The sequence below is a fragment of the Dipodomys merriami genome, unplaced genomic scaffold (genome assembly GCF_024711535.1).
Source record: "Dipodomys merriami isolate MVZ:Mamm:240054 unplaced genomic scaffold, mDipMer1.0.p SCAF_12, whole genome shotgun sequence".
Taxonomy (NCBI): domain Eukaryota; kingdom Metazoa; phylum Chordata; class Mammalia; order Rodentia; family Heteromyidae; genus Dipodomys; species Dipodomys merriami.
Window position 1 is genome coordinate 23,950,856 of NW_027202493.1, and position 25,222 is coordinate 23,976,077.

Here is a 25,222-nt window from a genome sequence, read left to right on the forward strand (position 1 = left end):
ACTGGTACTCAGGAGGGATAAGTGAGAGATGGAAACAGAGAGAAAGCAAATGCATCACTAAGTAGAATCATTGTTTGGACTAATAAAAGGCAGAGCTAAAGAAACAAAGCAGATAGCTTTCCTCCCCACCAGTCCCAATGCCCTAAGCAGATTATGACCTAAATGCAAGAAATACAACATAGCTTATTGCCATCATTGCATTTTTGAAGAAATTGCTGCTCTTAAAGAAACAAACATGCATAGGTTTGTTTATACAGCAAAGTAGAGTTACAGAGTTCAGTCAGAACCTTAAAGCGTTCTTGCATCAAGCTCTGCTTCTCGTTGTGTCACATGAAAAATATTAGCATTCTGGCTAATTTGGTGGGAGTGGTAGCTCATACCTGTAATTCTAGCACAGAGAGCCTGATGCAGGAGGATCATGAATTTGAGGCCAGCCTGAACTATACAGTGAAAGCCCAAGAGCTGCAAATGAGGTTCAGTAATGGTGGCAGAGTACTTGTTTAGCATGTGCCTGGTCCTGGGTTTCATCCACAAACCAAAACAAACAAACAAACAAAAAGTATTTCTATGCTCTTCCATAAAAGACTGTTCTATGCTGCATTGTCCCCTTTGCTCCTGCTTTACAGATGGGAAAATAAAAATATGGTGCGGGTAAGTCACTTGATCAGGCCCTCACTGCATTTCATGAACACATCATCTTTGGAACTGCTGTGTACTTGACCCTAGGCCCATTAGCCTTTCGGTAAATCACAGTTCCTGATTTAAAGTTGAGAGCTTTGCTTTATATATATGATACTACCTGTCAGCGGCTTGCTGATTCATTCTTGCTGCTGCTACTGACCTGCCCTTTTGGTGGTTTATATTTTCTAGTCCCATTCAATCTCAAGCAGAAACTTCACCTTTTCTCTCATAGAAAGCATTTCGCCAACCTTTGGCTTGGAGGTTTCATTGGTGTCCCACTTGCTCCATTTCCTGCTGGGCAGGCATTTTGTATCACAGGATGCTGAGCACAGGGAGATACAGCCCAGGATGTTGAGCACTTGAACTATAACCCATTAGCCCTTGGTTCTTTGGGAAATAAAAAATATGGATAACTTCTAGAGGTGGTGTAGTTAGGATGACACAGGGATAAACTGACATCTTTCTGGCCCAGCGTAATGGTTTTTTAGTTCTGGAATTTCTGAATAAGTGCCTCCCAAAGCGTGGTGGAGTCTAAGTAAAGGCATTAACAGGGTTAACGTGAGTTCATGAGGAAGTCCAGGAATGATTCAGTGTTATGGCATTCAGGGTTTCTTCCTGACCTGTCACCCAGAAGTTTCTTAACAACCTTTCCTTGCAAGTTATGGTACATGAGGGGATGGGGGATGTAAGAGACTAAGAAGTTGCATTGGGGAGAGAAGCCATATAAGTGAAAACTGAACTCACAGTGGATGCCCAGTGAGTGCTATGAATTGCCAAAGCAACCTGAATACAGAAAGAGGAGATTTGTTTTTCTTCTCACACTGGGGTTTGAGCTTAAAGACTTATACTCTTACTTTTTTTTTTTTTTTGCACTCAAAGCTGGCATTCTAAAACTTGACCCACAGCTCCATTTCCTTTTTTATTTTTTTCTGGTTAAGTGGAGATAAGGGTCTCATGGACTTTTCTGCCAGGGCTGGTTTAGAACATGATGCTCAGATCTTGGCCTCCTGGGTAACTAGGATTACAGATATCATAAGCTTCTGGTGCCCAGGAGTGGAGATAAATTAGCACCTTTCTCAAAGGTAAGAAAACAGGCTGGGTAAGATGCATTAAAATAACCAAGAGACTCTGGATAAACAGTAGAGAAAACAAATCATCCAGGGTGACTTATAAGTACTTGGAGAAATGGCAGGCTAACCCTTCTTTACCTCAATAGAGGGAGACAATGATACACCATCAAAAAGGCTGACGGTCTTCTGGAATATTCTGACCTTAGGGCTAGAGACCTTACCATCCAGTCTCTATGCCGCTGGATATAATCTGTGCTTATGTACAACTCTCTGGCTTGTTGCCTAGCCTCTGTGAACTAGTCCCGGCCAGCTTCTGTATTAGAGAGGTAGTTTTCTTTTATTAGCTTTTTAAATTTACAATGCACTTGGCTCCAGGGAATTTGAATAGAACATCAACTTCATGTTCTTTGTCTCACTCATCCAGTCTTGCCCCAGAGCTCCAAATTCATCACACAGCACATTCTTTTCTGCTCCCTTTGGCCTTTCTTCACAAAGGACCCTGGCTGGCAAAGACCATCTCCCTTAGGCGCTTGGCGACCTTCTGCCCTTGCACTGATGGGATGCCCTTAGTTGATGGCTATCTATCTGTCTTTAATTTTGATTGCATTTTTTTTCGCCTAGTTTGCTCTTTTCGCATTTGTAGAACACTTGAAAATCTTTAAGATTCCTAAGCACAGGATTATTGACAAGTGCCCCAGAGAGTCATACCCTCTGTCATTTCCACTTGAAGATGTTCTTACCTTGATCGGAAAACATTTTCTCCCTCTTTCTCACAGACACAGTGCTCCCAACTCTTAGATTTTCCTTCACAGTGTCTCCCAGACATTTATCTTCCCATTCTCACCTCTGCTCTCTTCTTTGATAACTGCTATACCTGCCTCTCTCCATACTCACTGAAACCAAATTAATCTCTGAAACACCACAATTACAACCACCTCTCAGATTAAACAGCTTCAACACATCCCCAACTGAGAGAAAAATCGACTCACCTAGGCCCTTACCAACCCTTATCAGTATTGCAAATTTCTTCAAGTGGAAACAATTTGGACTTCTCAGAAACTTCTCTTAAAACTTGACAACAGGATTACAAAAAAAATCTTTAGTGCTTCTTTTTGAGAAAAATCTATGTCACTGATAGCAGAACTTTAAACACAAGACAAACTTCCTTGTTTTCCTTATGTAATACTGGAAAGGCCCCTCTTCCTGTCCCTCCCTCCCCTCCTCCTGCCCTATATACGTCTGTTCTTACATAATGAGACTGAATGAATGTCTCTGCCACCCCTAATCTTTTCCCATTTAAACCTCGGTATGTTGGCAAGACAGTACCATATACTGACTTGACAATGTTCTGGAGGCCTATACACAGATAAATGTTCATGTTTGGCCATGAGTGGCATTTCCCATCTTTCCCAATATTCTGTGTTGAAACAGAATGCACTGACTAGCCCTATCAGAACTAAAAATGTACACATCAATCTTTCCTTGATTGACAATTTTGCTGCAGGTCATATGCACAAACAGGAAGCTGGCTATGATGGTATATACATGCTTATAATCCAACATTTGGGAGGTGGAGGCAAGAGGATTTTTAGTTCTAGGGTAGCCTGGGTGATATATACAGTGAAACCCTGAGTATGTAAAAAGACAAAAAAAAAAAGACAAAAAATGAAAACAAAACCCAAACCAAACTAAAACAAGCCAAGCCCAAACAAACAAAGCAGAAAACAAGCAAAACAGCTCACAGCATGACCTGATTTAAACTTCAAATGGGATGCAGATTTGGCATTCTAATAGTAATAATGTGATTAGTAATAGTCTAATGTCTTTGAATTCAGTAGCGACATTGCTAGTAAGAAATGCTCCAATATCTGGCTCTGGGATGAAAATGCAAAATGCTCCCATGATTACCCTAAGTACAGCAATCAACCAACTCCACGCTTATGGGTCATCTTACACTCAGCTGGCTGCTAGTAGTGTATTACCCCAAATGACAGGGCACGCGCAAAACAAGGAAGACCAAAGGAAGTGTTATTTTCCACAATGTTTGTCTTGATGAGAAAGGAGAAAGAACCAATTGAAATTCTCTGCTGCTGCTGTGATTTATTAAGAGGTTTCACGGATGGGGCAAATTCTGACCTTGTTTTGCTCCATGAAACCAGAAAAGGCCATGGTCTGCCATCACCTAGTCATTCTCTCTCTTTCCCCCAACACCCAGATAACAGGAGTTCAGAAGAGCTAGGTAAGGGTAGTGCTTTCCTACTTCATTCAGCTCCAGCCCTCCTGTGCACCAAGCCCAGTGATAGATGGCTCCAGAAACAATACATTCTGAAAGTGACCCAACTGCCTCTTTCCTCCTGTCCTACTTAGCGTATCAGAGAGAACTGACCAGGTGAACACGAGCAGATCTGAAATTCACAGGCCTTGAGATTAGGGCCTTCAAGTCAGGGCATCCTAGAACCAGCGCTTTAGGGGTCCGAGGATTGATGAAGAGGATTGTATTTAACCATTTTTTAGAACTGTGCATTGACTAAGGAAAGACATACCTTATTTGTCATGAAATGTACACCTGGGAGATAGTTGATGGCAAGAGAAAATGTTTGTTTCCTAGAATCTGAAAACAGCCACCTGCCCCTCCGCCCATGCCTCTCCATTTTCCTGGGTTTATTCCCCGTTCTAGAAGTCTCAGAGGACAAATTCATCCTGCCTTCCTTTTTTGGTTCTCTTTTGGTGCTCTTTCAGCGGTCGCACCCTCAACTAGGAAGTGGAAGAAAAACTTCACTTATTATTATAAATGATTATCACTACACCAACGTAATACTCAAGATGCTAAGTATCACAGAAATGGCAGCCCCTAACCTTTTTCAGATAGGGTCTCATGACTTGTGCCGAGGACTGGATTCAACTAAGATCCTCCTACTTCTGCTTCCCATATAGTTTAGTTTGTAAGTGTGAGTCACTGAACTTGAACTTGGTGCCAGTGGTTTTTTTTGTTTTTGTTTTTGTTTTTAATGAACATCTCTCTGTGTAGCCCAGGTTGGCCTTGAACGCATGGGCCTTCTGCTTCAGCCTTCCGTATGCTGGATGATAGGTGTGAATCACCACACCCCCTCTGCAACTGGCATTTTAGAATGACATGTGAATTTGTCTTCTGGGATCCTCAAAGCCATCTCTGCCACCTCTGAACTTGTCTATTGTGTACCGACATACTTGAGTATTTACTCTTCCTGCTTCATACAGGCTGAGGAAATGGCCTGGAATCGACTCTACTAAGCTTTGCTCACACCTTTTGAGACTGAGCTCAGCCGTGATCTAGCTATCTGCCTCCCTTAGGAAGTGCTTCTCGTCACATCCCAGTTCCTAACCCGGTCTGACTTGGATGGGCATCCTCTGGATCTGTGAACACATTGGAGAACTATCTTAGCACATGGCCTTTTAAATAATTCTTTCCTATCTGCCTTTGTAGTGGACTCTGGAAAGAGGAAGACATGTCTTTTAGCTCTGCATTCTCCAGAACCTGCCATGTAGTACATTCACACTGAATGCACAAGTACATAAATGAATGAATAAACTCCAGGAAATCAGTGAATACAGAAAAAATGCTTGTGTACAAAGAGCACGGACAAAATGTCCAACTCATTGAAGACTATGATGTTTGAAATAATTTGGTAGTTTTCCCAAACAGTTTACTTTTTGCAACACAGTACTTAAACACTTTTCTTTTTCCTTGAGGTGGCATCATGAACTGCTTTTAGGAAAAACTGCTTGGGAGGGCTGCTGTTGCCTGGACCAGAGTCTACTATGGAAGCATCTTTGTGTTAAGGTATTTAGAAACAATTATTCTCTAAGGGAACTTTTCAGGCTTGTAGGCATGGCTCAGTTGGTGCAGCTGCTAGCCATGAGTGAAAGCATCAGGTACCAAGTTTGAGTCCCAATCTCAGACAGAGAAAAAGCCTCTCTTTGTTAAATTAATAAGGTATATAGAAAGTGATCTTTAATTGAATATACAGACATCAGATATGTAAGTGAAGACAAAGTGCTAGGTATAACCTTTTTTCACTAGCTCTAAATTATAGATAACCACTGCATAATTTCACTCTGGCTTTCAGTTAGGTTTGAAAGGTTTAGGGTTTTGGCTTCTCTAGGCTAATTTGGTACATCTTGATGCACTTAGATGTATTAGAGGACTATTTTGCCCATGCACAGTACAACATTGTTGTAATCTTTACTACTGGAATTCTGGCTGATCTAGCTTTAAAAGCATCTTCTGTGAGGCAAGTTCTTTCTTCCATACGTACACTATGTGTGTATTTGGTATGATTCCAGTGTGAAATGTAATGCGATCTTTTTTTCTAGATGATGCTTGATTGATACTCACAAATTAAATTATTAATTAGCTTATTTAACTGCTTATTTTAAACAATTTTGCCTTGGATTAAAACAAATCCTTTTTAGGTGAAAAGGCCTAGAGATGAGAAAATCTTAATTTCTATCACTTTTCACATACATTTAAAGGGAAACAAAAACTAATTTTTAGGCAGAGCTATAAAGTGGGTTATTCTGGCGGGGGGTGGCTTGGACACTCTCCTTGAGATTTTGTGCTCAAGGCCAGCACTCTATTTCCTTCTTTTTTGGTAGCATCTCATAGACTTTCCTGCCTAGGCTGCTTTCAAACTATGATACTCATATCTTAGCTTCCTGAGTTGCTAATATTATGAGCATAAGCCACCAATGCCAGGCTTAAAGTAGTATTTCTTTACATCAATATTTCTCAATGCTTTGGGTGTGTGGGAGTTTCATTTTCAGACCACAGATTTAACAAAATTCAAATCTTAAAGTCTGGAAAATCTGTTTGAATGCAAATCTGTCAGTCATATTCTCTCTTTCTTTCCCTCCCTCCTTTCTTTTTCCTTCCTTTCTCCTTTCTTTTTTCCTCCTTTCCTCTCTCCTTTATTCTATCCCTCTTTCTCTCCCTTCCTTCTTTCTTTTCTTCTCTTCCTTCTCATTTTCTTCCTTCTATCCTCATCATTTTCTTAAAGCAAATCACTCAATGAAACTAGGATAGCATTCTTGCATTTTCTTTTTATCACTGAAGCTACTACCTTTCCTTAGTTTGGGGCTTAGTTTTTTTTTTAAATATATTTCAGGAAATAGCAGTGGTACATGGTTTCATGGCCTCCTGATTTGGGTGCTCAGTGCCTTTCAAAGGAGAGCTTGCTCCTCTGTGCTGTCTGTGGAAGATGACTCCATACTCCTCTAACATCAGAGGATTACAGTGGTGCCCATGTGAGAACACAGCCCAGCCCAACCCAGCTTTTTGTGCTCTGGAAGCATGATTTGCCATCTGTAAGCCTGAGCACATCTCTTCTAATTTGGAGCAATTAGCACTGAGTTTTCCTACCTTCTCTGTGCTTTGGAATTTGACAGTGCCTTGGGGCAACTAATATTTATACTGCCTCCTCCTCCTTTAGAGTTCTCTAGTCCCATACTACCCAAGGATATCAGAACGGATGCTGGTAGGAACCACGGGTCTGCCATGGGCACAGAGTTAAGTTCATTATAAAGAAATGGTTCAGAAGCTCATACTAAAATTGCAAAGCTTGAATGAGGGACAATAAAGCACCCAAATGAGAAACTAGAGACCCATACATACCTACATAAATGGAGGAAAGCTGAAACTCATTAATTTGTTTTGTGAATCTGAATATAGCGCATACAGCATCAGAGTCAGCTTTACAAATATACAGCTCCAAATATTCAAAGTCCCAAGACAGAAAAGCTGTCACACACTTGCGAGTGTACATGTACATATCAGCCAGAATTCATAGCTTTTGTTCAGGCTGTCTTCTTAAACCAGACAGAAGAGCCTCTAGATATACCAAACACTTTGTATTTTACATGGGCAAGCGAGCAGAGAACTGTGAAATGCCATTTACTAGTAAATAATTTATTCGATTGCCTGATTCAATACACTAGATTTGCTTTTTGGTGTGCATTCAAGTGGAAGAGCTGTGGTTTCACTTTGGGTATGAACTTTTTAAATAATAAATTTCAAGCACGTGAGATCTTTTTGGTCTCTCCGGATTTACTTTTGCTCAGGAATTAGAATGCATGGCAATTGTTTTTAAGAGGGATGAAAAGCACCGTGTAGCAGACTCCAGCACTGAGATATGTAACCAGGCTTATCATAGAATACGAATGCCAGGGCTCCCATTAGCTCAGTTGGTCTGAGCGAGATAGTAGAAGGGGAGGTCAGAGACGACAAATAATAACTAATTATTCAGCTCATAGGGTATATTGCTTTAACTCAACTGATTTCAAAGTTGAATTACAAGTCATGTGATACTAGATTTTTCCTATTATGCCATCCAGCAGCATGTCTAAAAATAGCCACTTTTCTAATAATTTACAGTAGGTTAACAATTATATACTTATAATTATATACATGGAAATTGCTGCTGAGTCTGGTTTTTGAAATGAAGGCATAATAAACCATAATAAAGTACCCTGAAGAGTCACCTCACTATTTTCATAGGTGATGGATAAATTAGCCACAGATTCACTGTGCTTCTGAGTGCTAGGATTACCTGTGTGCACCACTATATCTGGTTGCATAGGATATGTTTTCTGTTGTCTTTTTATGGTATGTGCCAATCCTGGGGCTTGAACTTCGGGCCTGGCGCTGTCCTTAAGCTTTTGTGCTCAAGGTAGCACTATCATTTGAGCCACAGCCTTATTTCCAGCCTTTTGGTGGTTTGGAGATAAGGCTCTCATATACTTTCCTGCCCAGGCTTTGAACTATGATCCTCAGATCTGAGCCTCTTGAACAGCTAGGATTTGTAGGAATGAGACACTGGTGTCTGGCTAAGTCTTTTAAAAGTTATTTGAATATCAACATCATCTGAGAAAATTCTCACTTTTATAAAGAACAAGAAAGTACCAAATATGTTATGTTGAGTAAATATATTAAATGATTCAACAACAAAAATGGGAAGTGTTAATTTTTTTTTTTGTCAGTCATGAGGCTTGAACTCTGGGCCTGGGTGCTGTCCCTCAGCTCCCAGCCTGGGTGCTGTCCCTCCCAAAGCTAGCACTCTACTACTTGAGCCACAGCACTACTTCCGGTTTTCTGGTGATTTATTGTAGATTAGAGTTTCTACTTTCCTACCCAGGCTGGCTTTGAACCGAGATCCTCAGAGATCAGCTTCCGGAGTAGCTAGGATTACAGGCATGAGCCACTGGCACCCAGCTGGAAGTGTTAATTTTTTAAGCTTTAATTATTGTGAAGAAAACCTCAGGAATCAAGACATCATTTATACAGTATTCTTTCAATGGAGCCTTGGCAATAGCCACCTATAGCTTTTATCAGATTCTTCTCTATAAATAAATATTCACCTGTCTATACATCTGGTTTATTCCTCCAATCTTTCATTAAAAAAAAAGAAAAGCTTTTGAGAAAGGTTGTATGCACAGCAACATTTTTGGTGTTGTGGGAGCCACGAAAACACATACATTTTTCAAAATGCTCCCATATTTCATTTTGAATGCACACCAATACTGTAACATACAATAGTACACTGAAGTTTGTACTAGCTTAATAATAATGGTAGTATCGCAAGCACGAGCCATCATACCTGGCAACAACAACAATAACAACAACTATAACGATGACGATAACGACAAAGAAACCAAACAAAATGAGAACCAGGTATATTAGCTTCGGCTCATTCTTTTTTACATTTTTTCTGGTAGGAACTATGGCAACAGCGATTGTATCAGCAGGCCAATTCACTGATTCTAAGCCATCTATTTCTTATCTATGAAAGGTTTAATCTCAAAGCTTTGTGGAGGTACTAGGCTAGCTACAAAGCTGGCCATATCCAAATGGGAATTTGGACTGAAAAGTTTAATTTCTTTGTGTAAGTTTTTATGCAAGAAGATGATTATAGAGTGTGTTGTAGCTCACGGGACTGGCGTGGTGAAAGTCATAGAAAATAGGTGTTTTTCAATTGGGAATGGAGTGTTTTTTTTTTTAAACATTCTCCTTAGGGTTTTGTTAAAACTCAAGGCTTTGTCTAACTTGTCAAATACCTCCCTTGTGAACTTACCAAGTGCCCTTATGATAAGTTTAAATTAGAATGGAGTACTAAAAAGATAGAAAAGGAGCTATTACAGAAAGAAAGGAATACTCTGGGAGTCTGCTAGCTCACTAGTAATACAAAAGCAAAGCACGTTGAATGGGGATTCAGAGGTCCCACTGCTTCTATTAGAGTGTTCATGTCAGCCACCTGCCCAGGTGGGGACACAAAGCCCGTACTCTATGGTGATGTGTAGAGTCAGGGACTGAGATTGCCCATCTTTCAGTCTCAAACAAGCACAGACAAAATGTGTTGCTCTGAGAGAATGAAGCCGAGGGGGCAGGCCCTTGGCTTTTCCTGCTCCCTCTTTTGAATGTGTTTTAAAGTTACTGACCCTTAGAAGAAGTGGCTGTTGCTTTTTCAAAGCCAAATTGTAAGAATGTATATGACAACAACGAAAAAGGATCATTTGTCATTCTGACAATTCTGAACGCCTTAGGTTAAATGCTCTATTTTCACAGACAATCTAGGGGAAACTTACAAAACACTGCTTTTTTAGAAATGGTATTTCTGTTACTTTTATTGTAAAAGTTATTTTTAAGTCACTGGTTAAACCCCCATGTTCTTAAAATACTTATGTTTGTACATACAGGTATACATGTGGGTGTGATGGTTTTATTTCAGTCATGCTCTTTGGAATAGTTACTTTTTCTCTGAAGTTCTTCTAGCTATTCAGTTTATATATGTTGTGTAATGAGTTTGCATAGTGAAAAATATGAATGTGAAGTATTTCAACTCCTTGAGATAGGTAGATAAATGGCTATCCTTTTGATAGCTATATACCAAAATAGCTGTATTTCTAGCTCTCTTGACACTGCTCGCAAGACTCAGAGGATACTTTAAAAATAGAGACATATTTCTTCTTAGTGAATTATCACTTTTTTGAAAAAGGTAAAAAAACTTCAAATTTGTTTAAACTATCCACATCAACTCTATGGATGGAGCGTACTTGTTGCTCTTAATTTTCTCAGCTTGATTAAGTGTGTGGTCCTAAGTGAACTACTATGCCTGATGCAGGGCTCATGCACGTGAATAACCCACACACTGAACTTTTGTGCAGTGTCAATTTCTGGAACAAATAAGAACACATTTAAAAATGGCCCATAGAGCAGAGCTCAAGTCCTAGATTCTACTAAAATCTTACTCCTCTATTTTTCCTGCCTGCTTTCAACTAACATACAATGCTATCCATGCCACTATCATCTCCTGAGGATCTTATAATCAGAGCCGCTGTCCACCCAGGCTCATCTGATGCAAGCACATTTTCTGTGTTCATTTCCCTCTCTTTGGCAACAGAGCCTGCTATCACTTTGAAAGCAAAGCAAAGGCAAAGGAAGTGCTTTCCATTAACTTCCAATTTATTCCTTTCCTATTGCGATCCTAAAATGAGTAAAAAGAATGTTAAGAACAGAATTTTAATGTAATTCAATTGAAAAGGTTTATTACTCTGACAAAACCATGCTGCTGGGTAACACTGATTTTATTAAAAGGAAATATGTCAAAGGAAGGAAGGAAGGAAAGAAGGAAGAAAGGAAGGAAGGAAAAGAGAGGTAAGCTTTCTGTGTAAGATCCACTCCAGAGGAGTTGTATGGAAATATTTATATATTGAATCATTTTTGTATATTGAATCATTTTTATCCTACTGACTATTAGTATAATTTTACAGGTGTGCTCTTAGAGAAAACACTTTTGCTTCAGCATATCATTGTGAAAAAACTACACTAAAGAGATCAATATTCATTCTAAGGACCATTTTGCATTTGTCAACACGCCTTCTTGGTACAGCTAATTTCCTTTCTGGCTAGTGCAATGTTAGTCAAGTGACTAAGCAGTGGAGAATGATTTTACACACATACTCCCCGTGAAGTACATACTCCATAAACAATATAATGGCTAATTTCCACTTCACTCTTACTGCCCTCACAAATGCGACTGTTTAGGCAGTGTACTGTTCGGGCTACTATTCTTATTTAGCAAAAGTCTGGTTATACAAGCCTTCTACTTTTGCATATGCTTTCAGATGGGAGCCAGTGGTTCTAGTTTGCACTTGGATGTAAGGGTCTTTTAAGTGGGGTTTAGCTTCTCTAATAACTGATTATAAAAAATTTAAGTGCTCTCTTTGATAAGAATAGCATCTGTGGTATTGCTACAATCAGGAAAGTTCCCAGTAAATGATTGTCAAGATTGTTATTCAACAAAACTTTGCTTTATTAAGTGGGGGATATTTAAGCCCAAAGCATTTATGCATAAAACCAAAGCTCTACTTTTTTTTTTTTGCTGTTGTGTTGAATAACTTGCTACTGATATACTAACTGTCTGAAGCAAAATGTTAATCCCTAAAGAGGAAAAATTCACCATGAAAGTAATAAAACAACCTCCAGGGCATTTCACTTGTCTGGGTTTTTTCCAAGACCCAATATCTTATTTATATGTCATGGCATATTTTGTGGTCTTTTCCTTAATGAGAGATCCAAAAACTTATTATTGAAGTTCTAGTTCCTCAAGAACACAGTCATGAGTTGAAGGTGTGTTTCAAGTGGTATATGCCTATCTAGCAAGCATGAGGCCTTGACTTAAAAAAAACACAAACAGCAGCAGCAGCAGCAACAACAATAACAACAACAACAACATCCCAAAAGACATAGTCCATTGTAGCTCTTAGGACTGCATTACTCTTACCACGGAGACTACTATATCATTATATGTTAGACACTTTATAATCAGAGTGAAATTTTTGTATACTTACTCAAAAAACGTTGTCCATCCAGTTTCGTCACTTTTAGTGGCTAAAAGTCCACTGTTGCCATGGTAAGTAAACAAAACCAACTCTAGTCCTTGAGCAGTCATGCTTTTCAAACACCCGTTGGTTCCTATGGTCAACCATATCACTTGGTTATCTGGCGACACCACGCGCACAGGCATCCGATTTGGATCCCGTCGAATTCTAAGGGTGTTGCCATTGCTGTCAGTCACAGCGGTGATATCGTTGTCATTGCTGTAGCTAAAGTTGTACAGGTAATCACCTGTGACTAAACTTACAGTGTACTGGTGAGTACCATTGATATCAAAGATATAGAGTTCTTGGTCAGTTGGAGAGGCAACTTCATAAAAGTTCATTGAGTTAAGTAAAGGCTTATTTTTTGACACAGCCCGGATCCGAATATTGCCCAGATCGGCGATGTACAGTGTGCCATCTGGAGATGCAGCTAGAGAGGATGGGGCATTCAGTTTGGCATCCTTGGCATAGCCATCTCCACTCTGATAACAGTCGCAGTTGGCATCATTTTTGCAGTCACACTCGGAAGGAATTCCAGCCACCAAGGAGATTTCTCCATCGGTGGTGACCTGCCTTATTCGGTTGATTTTCTTTTCATCTGTTTCGGTGATGTACAGGACCCCACTGTAGGATACAGCAATGGCAGTGGCTGATTCCAAAGTGGTCTGCACTGCATGCTTCCCCACGGGATATTCCACTCCCGGAACCTGGCAGTGCATGGGCCGTCCGGCAGCAATGCGAACTTGACGATTCTCAGTGATCTGTAAGACTACATTATTATCCAGGACGTAAATGGAGTTATCCATAGGGTTAATGGCTAGGTCAGTGGGCCATTCCAGACGTACCTTAATAAGGAAAGAAATGGTCTGGTTAGTCAGTTACTGTACTGCAGTGTTAATTTGCCACAAGAGTAAATTAGACCATTCAGGGAAATTAGCTTCAATTTGATAAACTGCTTTAAAATTGTGTTTTCTTTTCCTTACCCAATAGTTGCAGTAAAATAAACTTAAAATTTTTGAGTGGAGACAGATGTAGGAAATAACATTTTATTTTCAAAATACAGTGTGTGGAAAGATTTGCTAGCTATAGCCCAAATAGCAAGTGAACTACTATGTAGTAAGTCAGCAGACCTGTTGAGGAACAGACACATATGTTCCTAATGGCTGTAATAACTGCTAAATGACAGGGCTTTCTAGGTTATGAACACATTACTATTCTATTGTGTTTCCAGTAAGACCAATAGTATAGTTTTTAATTTTAAGTATCCCTTGGGGCTCATCACAGTGGGTTTTCTCTACCTCTCAAGGAACCTACATAATCAAGAGATTAGGAATGTAAGATGCCCTGTTCTTCTTTTTTTGGACTACCTACTTGTTGTTACCTTTCTGGTATTTCATGACATTTTTTTCTTAATGATAATTGTTCTATACATCACCAGATTCATCAGATACAGAATTACAGAAGAAAGTAACTTTGAAATAGAACAGCTTTACTATAACCACTGCTACAAATGACATATATGGTTTCACATCATGCCATCACACCCCACCGACATAGTAAATCAATCCCTTGGAAGGAAAACAACCAATTTGGCTTCATTGGTTAACTACCTGGCTGATATGCATGCTCGTGTCACAAGTTAAAGGCCTGGCAGATGTCAGGTCATTAGAGCCCAGGAGAGTTGATATGATTCCGTTTGGATCAACTTTTCTGATCATGGTTCCATCAACGAAGTAGATTAATCCATTCTTATCAATTGCCATTCCTTTGCACAAGAGAAATAAATGTTACTAAAATTTTGAAGACAATGGAGTTTCATTAAATTCTCTGGCTTATCACAAAATTCAACACTTCACCCTAGTGATGATAGGTGGCGGATAGGTAGCAGATAAAACATCAATTGCACAATTTTTTTTCAAAAATCAAACATGGGTGTTTACAATATGAATATATTTAAAATGCAACAAAAATCAAACTTTGTAAGACTCCTCAGTGAGTGCTTGAATCATACGACTCAATGACTCACAAATTCATATGAACCAAAGATCACATACAAGTAATGCCTGCATATTTCAAATAGAAAATTATAATGTCTCCAACAATGGAATGGCCTGTAACTTATAGAAAGAGGTTCAGATTCAGTTAAAGTCAACTTACAGTGATGATATTCTTCTAACAAAAGCAGATCTAAACCAAGGTTAGTGTTTTGTTGACCTTGTTACAATGAAATTGGCTATTATGAATAATTCAGTATACCAAATACTTTTTTCCAGTCCTTGTTCATGCTAGCTATCATGAAAAAAACTACAAAAGCCCAAACTAAAAGCCACTCTGATGAATGGCATAATACCCAAGCAAAGAGTCAATCCTGCCTGGTAAAAGCCTTTATCACATATAATCTTAGCCCCTGTTACCTCCAAGAATTCCTGATGGCAGGCGCTTTTTCCCATGGCATAGAAACAAAGGTTTAACAGCTCTGAAGTGCGTGAGAGCTAATAGGGTTGCTTAGTGATGGTTTTAAAGAGGCCTGGGACTCATTCATGACAAAGAAATTCCAGGACAATGAAAGAATTTGAAGTTTAACGGGATGTGACCTGAATAATATAGGATAGTTGCTTCATTCTTTGAAAAATTGCAAAAGAAATGGCATGATGATTTTTAAAAAATTGCCAAGGACTTCATGTTTACTGGAAAGTCAGCTCGAAATTTTAGCAGTTTCACCCTCAGTGGCTTCTATAAACACTAGATAGAAGATTGCTTTCTAGAACATAGTTGAAGGTAAAACGTTAGACTCAGCATTAAACACAATCAGGCAGTAAGTGGATTTTCTGCCTCTGTTTTTGTTAATAAAAGGAAATCTCAAGTTGATAGCTGCCAGTACCTTTGGGGCTCATGAGCGTGGCTTCCACAGCCTTCCCTCCATCCCCACACCTGGCTTCATCGAATGGAAGGCACTGCTCTCCTGTCCCAGCCACCACTTCAGCATTTTTAGTCAAGTCTTTTGCTCCTGTGAGTGACTTTGGGCGGTAGATTCTGCGGGTGTTAGTGTCAGAAACGTACAGATCTCCAGTGACTGGGTCAGTTGCAAGATAATATCTATGCGCTGGGTTACTGCTGCAAGAAAGGATCATATGTACACACCATGAGAGAGTTATTCCTAACACACAGAGGGAGATGAACAGCAAAACAAGATGGACCATGAGACACTGAATATGAATTGAACACATTATCAAAGACTGGGAAATGAACCCTATATTTCATAAGGATTTAAAAGAATGTGATCCTAGGTAGCAATTCTCTGATATTATCATTTTCCTTCTTGGCCCGGTGTGGAGGATTTTGCAGTTTATTAACACTTTATTCTCAAAAATAATTTCCTCTAAAAAATTATATTAAGTGAAGTAAGCCAGGCCCAAAGAAACATAGGTCCCATAGTTTCCCTTATTTGTAATATCTAGTATATGTATGAGTCAAGAGGAAAAGGTCAGATAATGTGATGTCAGGAAAATGAACCCTTAGATGTGTATTTTAAGATTTTTTTTCTTTCATGCATGTGTTTCTAACGCATTTATAAGATTATCTCTTTGTTGCTTTGTATGTCCCTCCCCCACACTATAACCCCTGCTTTCACTATATTTGATGTCAGTATAACTTGTGGAGGAGATAGGGAAAAACCAGTTGTTTAAGGATACAGGTGGACCTGTTGCAACAATGAGAAGTACAAGTTGTCATGTCCAAAACGAGCTTTACAACGTCGGTGCGGGGGGGGGGGGGGGGGGAGGGGGGAAGGAGAAGGATTGGGATTGGGGGGGAGGGGGGAGGCTGGGAAGGGATGTGAAGGGTAAACACAGGAGGAGGCTGCAATGCTTGGTAAGAAATGTATGCATTATCCTGCCCATGTAATTGTAACTCCTCTGTACAGTATGTTCACAAATAAAATTAAATTAAAAAAAATAATTTCCTCTAGAAGGGAATATGTTTTTAGACTAAAACAAAGAAGTTTCTAAATCTTTTTTTGGTTCAATGCAAGTACCATATTATAATGTCTCTGAGTGATAGATATAAAGTGTATTCTAGGGAAAGAATAGCTCCAACAAATTTCCCAGTGAAGTTGGGTATGATAAACTATCAATTTCATTAATATCTAATTATAAGGTTCTTTTCTTTTTGCTGTAAAGTCAAACAGGATTGTTTCCTGAAAAAAATGTAGCACGGTGTCTACTTGATTGCCCCAGTATAATCCAGAGAAGAGATTTGATGTAGCTACAATGTCCAGAACTATGGAGTTAGATATTCAAAGGAGAGCATCAAACATAGAAGGCAGTCATCATAGAATGACGAATCAACTAATTTTATTTTTAAGCCTTGGAAGCTGAACTGTTTTGTATAATCTGTCTATGATTTGGTGAAGTGTAAACATTTGGTGACAAAATTTAGTGAACATAAAACATTTTATGTCTGATTACCTGTAAAAACTGTTAAAGACAATCAGGAATGGACATATTATGATATATAGTTTGAATTACAAAGTTTATCACTTTGTAAACATCAAAGACTGCTTTTAAGAATGAATGAAGTAATAATATTCAACACATATCCTATGATAATTGAGGGGATAGGTGGTGTTTGGAGGGATGAGGAGAATGTTGAAAGGGGTGATATTGACTAAGATGCATTGTACTTATACGTTGCAATTACTTAGTAGTTGGTACAACTACTTAAAGATAACAAAAATACAATTTAAAAAGATTGAATGTGATTGTGTGACATGTACAATATCTGCCTTCTTAAAGGACAATCAAAATAGTTGAAATGACTTTGTGGTCCAAAAGAAAGTGACAACAGATAGGAATCTACTAGATTATATATTGGTTTTACTAATTTCTCCTCCTGCTCCTGCTCCTCTTCCTCCTCTTTCTCCTTCTCTTTCCCCAGTTTCTCACTCACACACAGGCACACACAGAATCCATACTTTCCTTCCACAGATACACAAACTATATAGTTGTTTCCATGAAGTTATTATATGTGAGTACCCTGAATTACTCTACAAAAGCATTTTAATTCTAATAGTGAGATAATATAGTAGTTTTATTACTAATTAGGCTAGGTTCTAATGGAACAATTCTTATCACTTAATGGTCTTCCTTTTAAGTGCTAAATATATGTACTTTATTTTTCTTGTAAAAGATTCTATTCTTAAAGTAATAGTCTAGTGTTTCCACAAGTGTTTCTCATATTTGTAGAAAAGAGGCCATCACGTAGAGTCAATAGACTCTAATGGCTTTATAGCTGGAATGCTGGTATACAGAGACAAAGGTCTGAGAACTTTCTGTTTTTGAATCTCCTTAACAGATTTTTATCTTCTTTTGGCAAGAACAGAGAAGATGTTTTGAGTCTGTAAATATGTATAAATATAGGCAATATGGGTAATGATTGAAGAGACTCTAAAAATGCAAGTCATTATTAAATAAAACAGTTCAGAACTACTGGGCTGTATTAAATGATCAACTTCTGATGTATATGTTGTAATTTACCATAATTTCTAGGACTGAAGTTGGTGCTAGAAGTTTTAAATACAGTAAGACATTTGCCTTAATGTGGTTGTTTACTATCTTGTAACAAAGAGTAACATATCAATACTCCATTCAATACAATGTTACACTTGTGTGCATTTCTGACATTGACAGAAACTGGTCCTTCAGGCATATATTGCTGGTGACAGAGTCATAGTTCAATCAACTTGGGTTTACTTTGAAAGATATAACATTGGAGGGCCTTCTCTAGTTTTTCCTATGTCCTTGATTTTATAAGAATAAGTACATACCATAGATATTTCAAAGGCTGCTAATTTACATAAAACAATATATAAAAATCCTTAAAAAAGATTCTAGCTCATAATATATACTCAGTAAAAATTAGCTATTAGTGTGTGTGTGTGTGTGTGTGTGTGTGTGTGTGTGTGCGTGTGTTCCAGAATTGGTGGTTAGACTCTTCTTCTTGCTTGGTGTTTTTTGCTCATGGCTGGTGCTGAACCTTTAGTTCAGAATTTTTGCTGGCTAACTGGAGATGAGAGTCTTGGGTTTTTCTTCCCGGGCTGGCTTTGAACTTTAAAGATCCTCAGATTTCAGCCTCCTGGGTAACTAGGATTACAGACATGAGCCAACAGTGCCCAGCTTAGTTATTCTTCATATCTGCCTTTAACCTGTCTTCTCTTACATTTCACTATCCTTTGTCTTATAATTCTATAAAGTATATAAATGCAATAATTATTGTTGACTCAACTATGATATCCCTAAATAGGATGAAAAAATGTCAGAACCTGGCTAGATTTGAACCTGTTTCCTTATTTCTGAAGTTTTATAGTTTATAATATCCCAAACTAGTAGAATAAAAGGCTCATCTTAAAACAGTCACTTGAAGGTGTTTCAAGAGTGTTGGTAAAAAGAGATGAATCGTATACTTTTTCATGGTGTACTTCACTCTGTTTAAGAGGTAGAGATCTGCGGTAGCTGTCTGAGCAGTGGTGGCATACTCTGTAGTACTGGAAGATGGATTTCTTGGTGCAAAATCAGTGGACATTCAAAGTCTAAGCTGGGCTCTGATAGCCCCAGTTTTATGGGGGTAAGGAGACTGTAATAAGAGAATGTCTAGAATAGTGCTTGTAGTTGTTTTTTTTCCCCCCCTGTCATGAAGCCTCTCCTTCCCTAAAGACAGACATTTCTAAACCAAGGCAGAAAGTGTCCACAGCTTTAAAAATGTCTGCCAAATGAAAGCTCTCATTTTGTGCACAGCTCTATTGTGGAGAAGAAAAATATGGAGGTGCATGGGGCTCCAAGGAGGGGAATGAGCTTCTGGAAATATTCCCTCACAGAATGGTAGGAAATGAGAAGTGGATCAACTCCTTGAGGTGCAGCCTGGAGTGCCAAATTTAGAGCTGGATCTTCGGTCCTGGCCTTCTCTATGTGAGAAAAAGTGTCAGTACTGCAATAGTAGCAAGAAGCAACTGTACCGCAGCATTAAAGAGAAAAATGAGTTTGGAAATGTTTAGTTATCGGTCTGGCTGTGCAGGGATTCTGATTCACACGACAGGACTGAGGCTGAAGTTTGTTCACCTTATTGTAAGAATAGTTTCCTGACACGGTGAGCTAGTACTTGCTTTCCTGCATCCTGGAGAACACTAAAGAGGCCAGTATGTTGGTGTAAATGAGCAGTGAGTTATTACTGAGTAATGTATCTGGTGTGAAAACGTGAGGTTAGGATGACTGAAAACAGTCAGCCACTGGCCACTGGGGTTCAGGGATTTACAGAGTGCCTGGTTTGTGCTCAGCTGTAGGAGTCCAAAAGCATTCCTGAGTGATTTGATGGAGAGCTTGCCCCTTCAAAAGGGTTTAAAAAAACATTACCATTTTGACTAATAGCAGCAAAGCCCGAGAAACAGAGCTCAAGTTAGGAACCTTTAGTCTATTTGATTCTCAGCTCATCCTGAATTGCTTAGATCCCCACAATTATCAAGCCATCTTCCCCATAGTCTTATTCAATTAGACACACATCCAGTGGCAAGTGCAGGCTGGATATGCTCATTTATTTTGTCATAATGCAACTGTCTGAAACTAGAGGAATGCTTGCAGAGAATAAGCCAGAGAACAGATGTTTTAACACTTTTATCTTTTCAGTTAGAAACTGTGCCATAGCCCTTAGCACACAAAGCATTTGAAGAAGCATAACAAATTATATGTATAAAAGTAAAACTGCCTATTTTATGATAACTGAAAGACTGGTTAGATGATTGCAGATAGGACTTGGGATAGGGTATTTCTGTGCTTGCTTGCTTTTTAAAATTTTAAATTAAAAATTTTTTAAAAAGTCAGTGGAGAGTGCTGAATCAAGCTGTTATAATTTTACATCTAAACTGATTCCAATTCACAGACTTGTGAGAGACACGCTCTTTGATCCTTTAACTGCTAATAGAAAATTCACCAATTTGATCTTCAGTTCTATATATTTAAATGTACCATACCTGGGATTAATTAATTTAAGATTTTATTTTGGAATTTTGAAGAATTGAAAGGCTGAATTAAAATTTACTATCCATTGGAGGGGTTTGTTAGTAAACTAATACTATAATCACCAGAGAGGGAAATGTGTAGAATATCAATGAAAAATGCATTTAAAAAACCTTTTAGAAGTTTCCATTTAGGTGAAAAAAATTAATACGTGGAATACCTGCATGGTATAAGCCACCTACAAAATTGTGTCCAAGAGAATAATACCGATGATGCTGTTTTTTTTCATCACATATATACGTAGTTTCTCCTATTAGTGGTGAGTTTTGTGCTCTATTACTATTTGTCAAAGTTCCTGGCAAATGTCAAAGTACATGGTGATCAGTTAACACTGACTGCTTTGATAATAGTTGAATAGCAATATGAAACCCGACCAGTGAATCTTGCATGCATGACATTTAAGAAAAGAAGTCCAAATATAGTCAGGATGATGTACAAAGAAGGAAAATGATGGAGGATCATGAGAGAGGCCAGATACTAAATCAATATACAATGACTTTATATTTTAAATATAATGTATAATAATGTAGAGAAAAAGATTAGAGCTCTAAGTAACTTGTGAGGTGGTTGGGAAATAAGTCTAGATATTGGCATCCCTAGGAAATCTTCCCATTGAAAACCTACAGGGGCCCATAAAAACAGGCAGTGTAGTACAAGGGAAGGGCATATCTTTCACCATGGTTCAAATCTCTGCTCCCTATTCTTTAGTTGTATATCTTGAGAAAGACATGTATCTCTCCCAGCCTCCATTACCTCATTACCCTGAAGGATTGTTGTGTGGCTCTACAGCAACATATATAACAGCTCTGGCACCGTGCCTGACAGATAGTAGGCCAGCTTGTTAAAAGGTAGCTGCTTTGATAGTTTTCTCTGTATTGCCTGCAGCATTTTCATATGGTGTTGGTGTGCATACCTGTTTGTCTTTCCTCTTCTTCCCCCCCACAGCTACCAAGGAAGGAAGGCCAGAAAAAAAAATTGATATTCTACCGTGGTTTCTAATAGCATGCTCAGTATGCCGGGGAGGTTTAGTGTTAATCTTAGCATGTGATTGAGCCATTAGCTGAAAGTCTAAGATCAATAGGGGATCTTGGAAAGGTCAAGGAACCTGGTCACTTGGATGGAGGTAGCTATACATTTTTCAGTAGGACTCTGGTTTTAAATTTGCTAGCCATCAATTTCTATGCAACAGTTGAAATGAGTTATGCTGATTTAGTCATCATACGTGTATGATGAACATTCATGCTTTATACAAATACATGACAAAATATTAATACTTTCTAAATCTGTGATCATAGCATTAGATGGTTTGATGGACAAACTAGATCTATCTTGTCCTACTTGTCTTTTTTTTTTGTTTTTCTGGAAAGCTTTTCTTTAATATACTGCTTTTTCCTTTTTAAAAATTTTTTCCTGGTCCTGAGAAAAGTTTTCCAGCTAAAATATCCTGACAAGCCCTTACTCTACATGCTTCAGCAGAGTGTACAAATATAGATTTATTCATTTTAACTACATCCACCTTTAGCTTCTAAAATGTTTTTCTCACCATAATATTATTGGCAAAAAAAAAGCCCTACTTCGTGAATGGGTAACTCTTCCAACCTTGGGAAACAGAAACTAGAGGCAGAGATGAATTGACTAGGAAATTAATAAAGCTTTAGGATTCGACTTGCCTGGGTTCTTTCAAAGCTCAGTGAAGGTCTTTTCAAATTAGCCAAAGGAAAATATTTTCACTCCAAAACTGAATTTCTTTGTGCCCCAAATTATGGTATACTCTGGACGTTAGTTAAGCTATACAGGCTTCCTTAAGATATCCTACTGTACTTCAAATTTTGTTCAATATGCCTTATATTGTATAATCAGTCACTCAACTGAAGCTTAGAATTCTTGTTCTATGGGAATATTCATTACAGTATTTTTTTATAACATGATCCATTTTATGAATCAATGTGAAAATATTTCTGAAATTATATAATATGTTTTGCAAGGCAATGTATAATACTTCAATTAAGCAGTTTGAATTCTTTTGAATCTCTGTGGTAATAAGTTTCCTCTCTCATGATGATATGTAATTAGAAAACATTTTCAGAGTTACATTGAAATTTAAAAAGGACATTTGAATATATGCAATGACCTTTAAGCAAGATGCTTACCTATGTCTAAAATCTTTATTTCTTGGTGGAAGCAGATAAAGAAGGTAAAAAAAAGCACAGTTAGAAAAGACATCTAAAATATAATGAGCTCAATACTGATATTTTAATTACTGGTAGAGAAAATTGCCAGTTAAGCAGAAATAACATTGGAAATTAAAAATTCAGGCCAAGACTTAACAAATAGCAGACAGAACAGGTTGATTTTGATAATCACATTTAAACAAAGCAAGACAATAGGATGTTACTTTTCACTATTGGCATTGTGATTGAGGAATGGCTGGACCAAACTTGAACAGTCAACATTCAACTGTAAAGTCATCAGCTTAGTTGATTTACTGTTCCATCTTACTATCAGAGGAAAACATTTAATGCCTTCATTAGAACCACTGTGACATAAGAGGAATATCTATACCACAGAGTTATTATAAAGAAAACAAAACATTTAAAAATCAGTTTTATCCTTTTAATATATAAAAAACTCAATGGAATTGATGAGCTTATTTTATACGCTGAAGGCTTTTATACTCATGTACACATTTAGAATACAAATATGTATATACACACATTGACATATATATATTCATCTATCTATCTATCTATCTATCTATCTATCTATCTATCTATCTATCTATCTATCTATCTATCTATCTATCTATTGAAAAGACAGAGATTGTCCTTCTAGCTTCAGTTAAAAACCGATTTCTTTCTAGGGAGAGTTTTAAATAAATTAGTAGTTCTCATTCAACCTATTTGGTCTTGATTAAAATCCTGAATTGAGGAAAGACATACCTCAGCTCCAAAACACTTGTGACATTTCCAGAAGGGAATATCCGCCGGACATAGTTGAAATCCCCTACATACAGACTGCCATCGATCCCACAAGCTAGGGCAACTGGGGCCAGGAGTTTATTTCCATCGGCCTGGCCATTGCAACTTGGGCATGAGATGCTTCGCCTCCGCCCATTGCCCATGATGCTACTGACGACTGGAGGCTGCTGGGAAATGAACTGATTTTCCCCATTTCCTTTATATAGTATACCTGGAAGAAAGAAAATGCGTTTTTCTTAGGACAAAAAAGTATAAAAACACAAGGTAAGTGCGTTCACTATAGATTTAGTCACAATTCCATACCTCTTAGATTTAGATGAGGAAACTTTTAGTTAGGGTTCTATTGGAAAGAAGTCTCTTCAATGACTGTGAAACACTGTGAGTCCCTAAAACACTGTGAGTCCCTAAGTTCAAGCGTAGATCCTCAAACAAGACTCCACTCTTGAACTTATGGTATTCATGAGTGAATGGCCATCTCTGTAGTTTTATGGGAACTCTAGTTCCTCTAAAACCTGTTGCAACTTCAGTCTTCTGAGGCCTAGAGCAAATAAATCAGCTTCATTGGTTTATTTCCTTTTAAAGCTTCTTCTCTTCTGAGGCCCAACCGGCACTTTTACTTCCCCAAATAATACGTAGTGGCAAGAAAGATGATGTGATAAAGTACATATATTTAAAAGTGCTGTCTGTTCTGAACTTGAAACAAAACGCTGGTGTTGAAAAAAATCAAGGACCAAGAGGAAAAATTAAAAACCCAACTGCAGATATTGGTGATTCTCAAGTCTTGGCTACACCAAGGGGTTGTCTTGGGGAGCTTAAAAAGATGCCTGCATCTTACTGTGAGAGATTCTGATTTAATGATCTGCGTGCAAACTCAGCATCAAATTTTCAAAAACTCTCCAGGTGATCATGTGCAATCAGGTTTGAGAATTAGCCTCTATGAATGTTCTTTAGGGAAATAAAAGTTTGCCTAAGAAGGGGGTGAGAATATTGCAGGGGGACACTGACTGAGACTCATTGTATTTATAAACGGTTTTGTTAAATGGCACCTCCTATGTACAACTACGTAAAGATAAAAAAAATTAAAAGCACTAAAATGAACTTGCAAAAAAAGTTTGCCTAATTGTTGATGAATGTTCAAAATATTACTTATTGACTTGGTTGTTAAGAATGTTGTTTTTTTTCTTATGAATTAATCATTTATGTTTTTGTTAGCCTTTAGAAATGTAGCTTATTGTCTGTAACACTACATCATTTCCTTTACTTTAAGACCTAATAATTTTTCATTCATTGTTTGAGTTAAAAATACTTTATGAGACAACAACAACAACAAAGGAAAAGTTAAAAAGGATTGATGATTTCTTTAAAATGTATACAAAAATTTTAATACATTTACTTGGTATTTAACTTCAGAGATGGTTCTACTTTAGGTAATTTCCCATCTTTACTAGGACTCCTAAAGATATCTGTTATTCTGGATGAGTCCAGTTTCTTGCACTTTGTACTGTATGATTTAATGAAC

General features: G+C 38.0%; 1 protein-coding gene across 9 annotated transcripts in view; it reads right to left on the minus strand.

Moving 5' to 3' along the window:
• Window positions 1–25,222, minus strand: part of Tenm3 (teneurin transmembrane protein 3) — a 608,309-nt gene that overhangs the window by 24,581 nt on the left and 558,506 nt on the right. For all 9 annotated transcript variants that reach the window (XM_070016445.1, XM_070016443.1, XM_070016442.1 and 6 more), the window contains 5 exons: window positions 23,665–23,914; window positions 22,876–22,896; window positions 15,544–15,776; window positions 14,273–14,427; window positions 12,633–13,507 (listed from right to left, as the gene is read on the minus strand). In XM_070016445.1, the coding sequence (XP_069872546.1) occupies window positions 12,633–13,507; window positions 14,273–14,427; window positions 15,544–15,776; window positions 22,876–22,896; window positions 23,665–23,914 (1,534 nt within the window). The remainder of the gene's footprint in view (window positions 1–12,632; window positions 13,508–14,272; window positions 14,428–15,543; window positions 15,777–22,875; window positions 22,897–23,664; window positions 23,915–25,222) is intronic.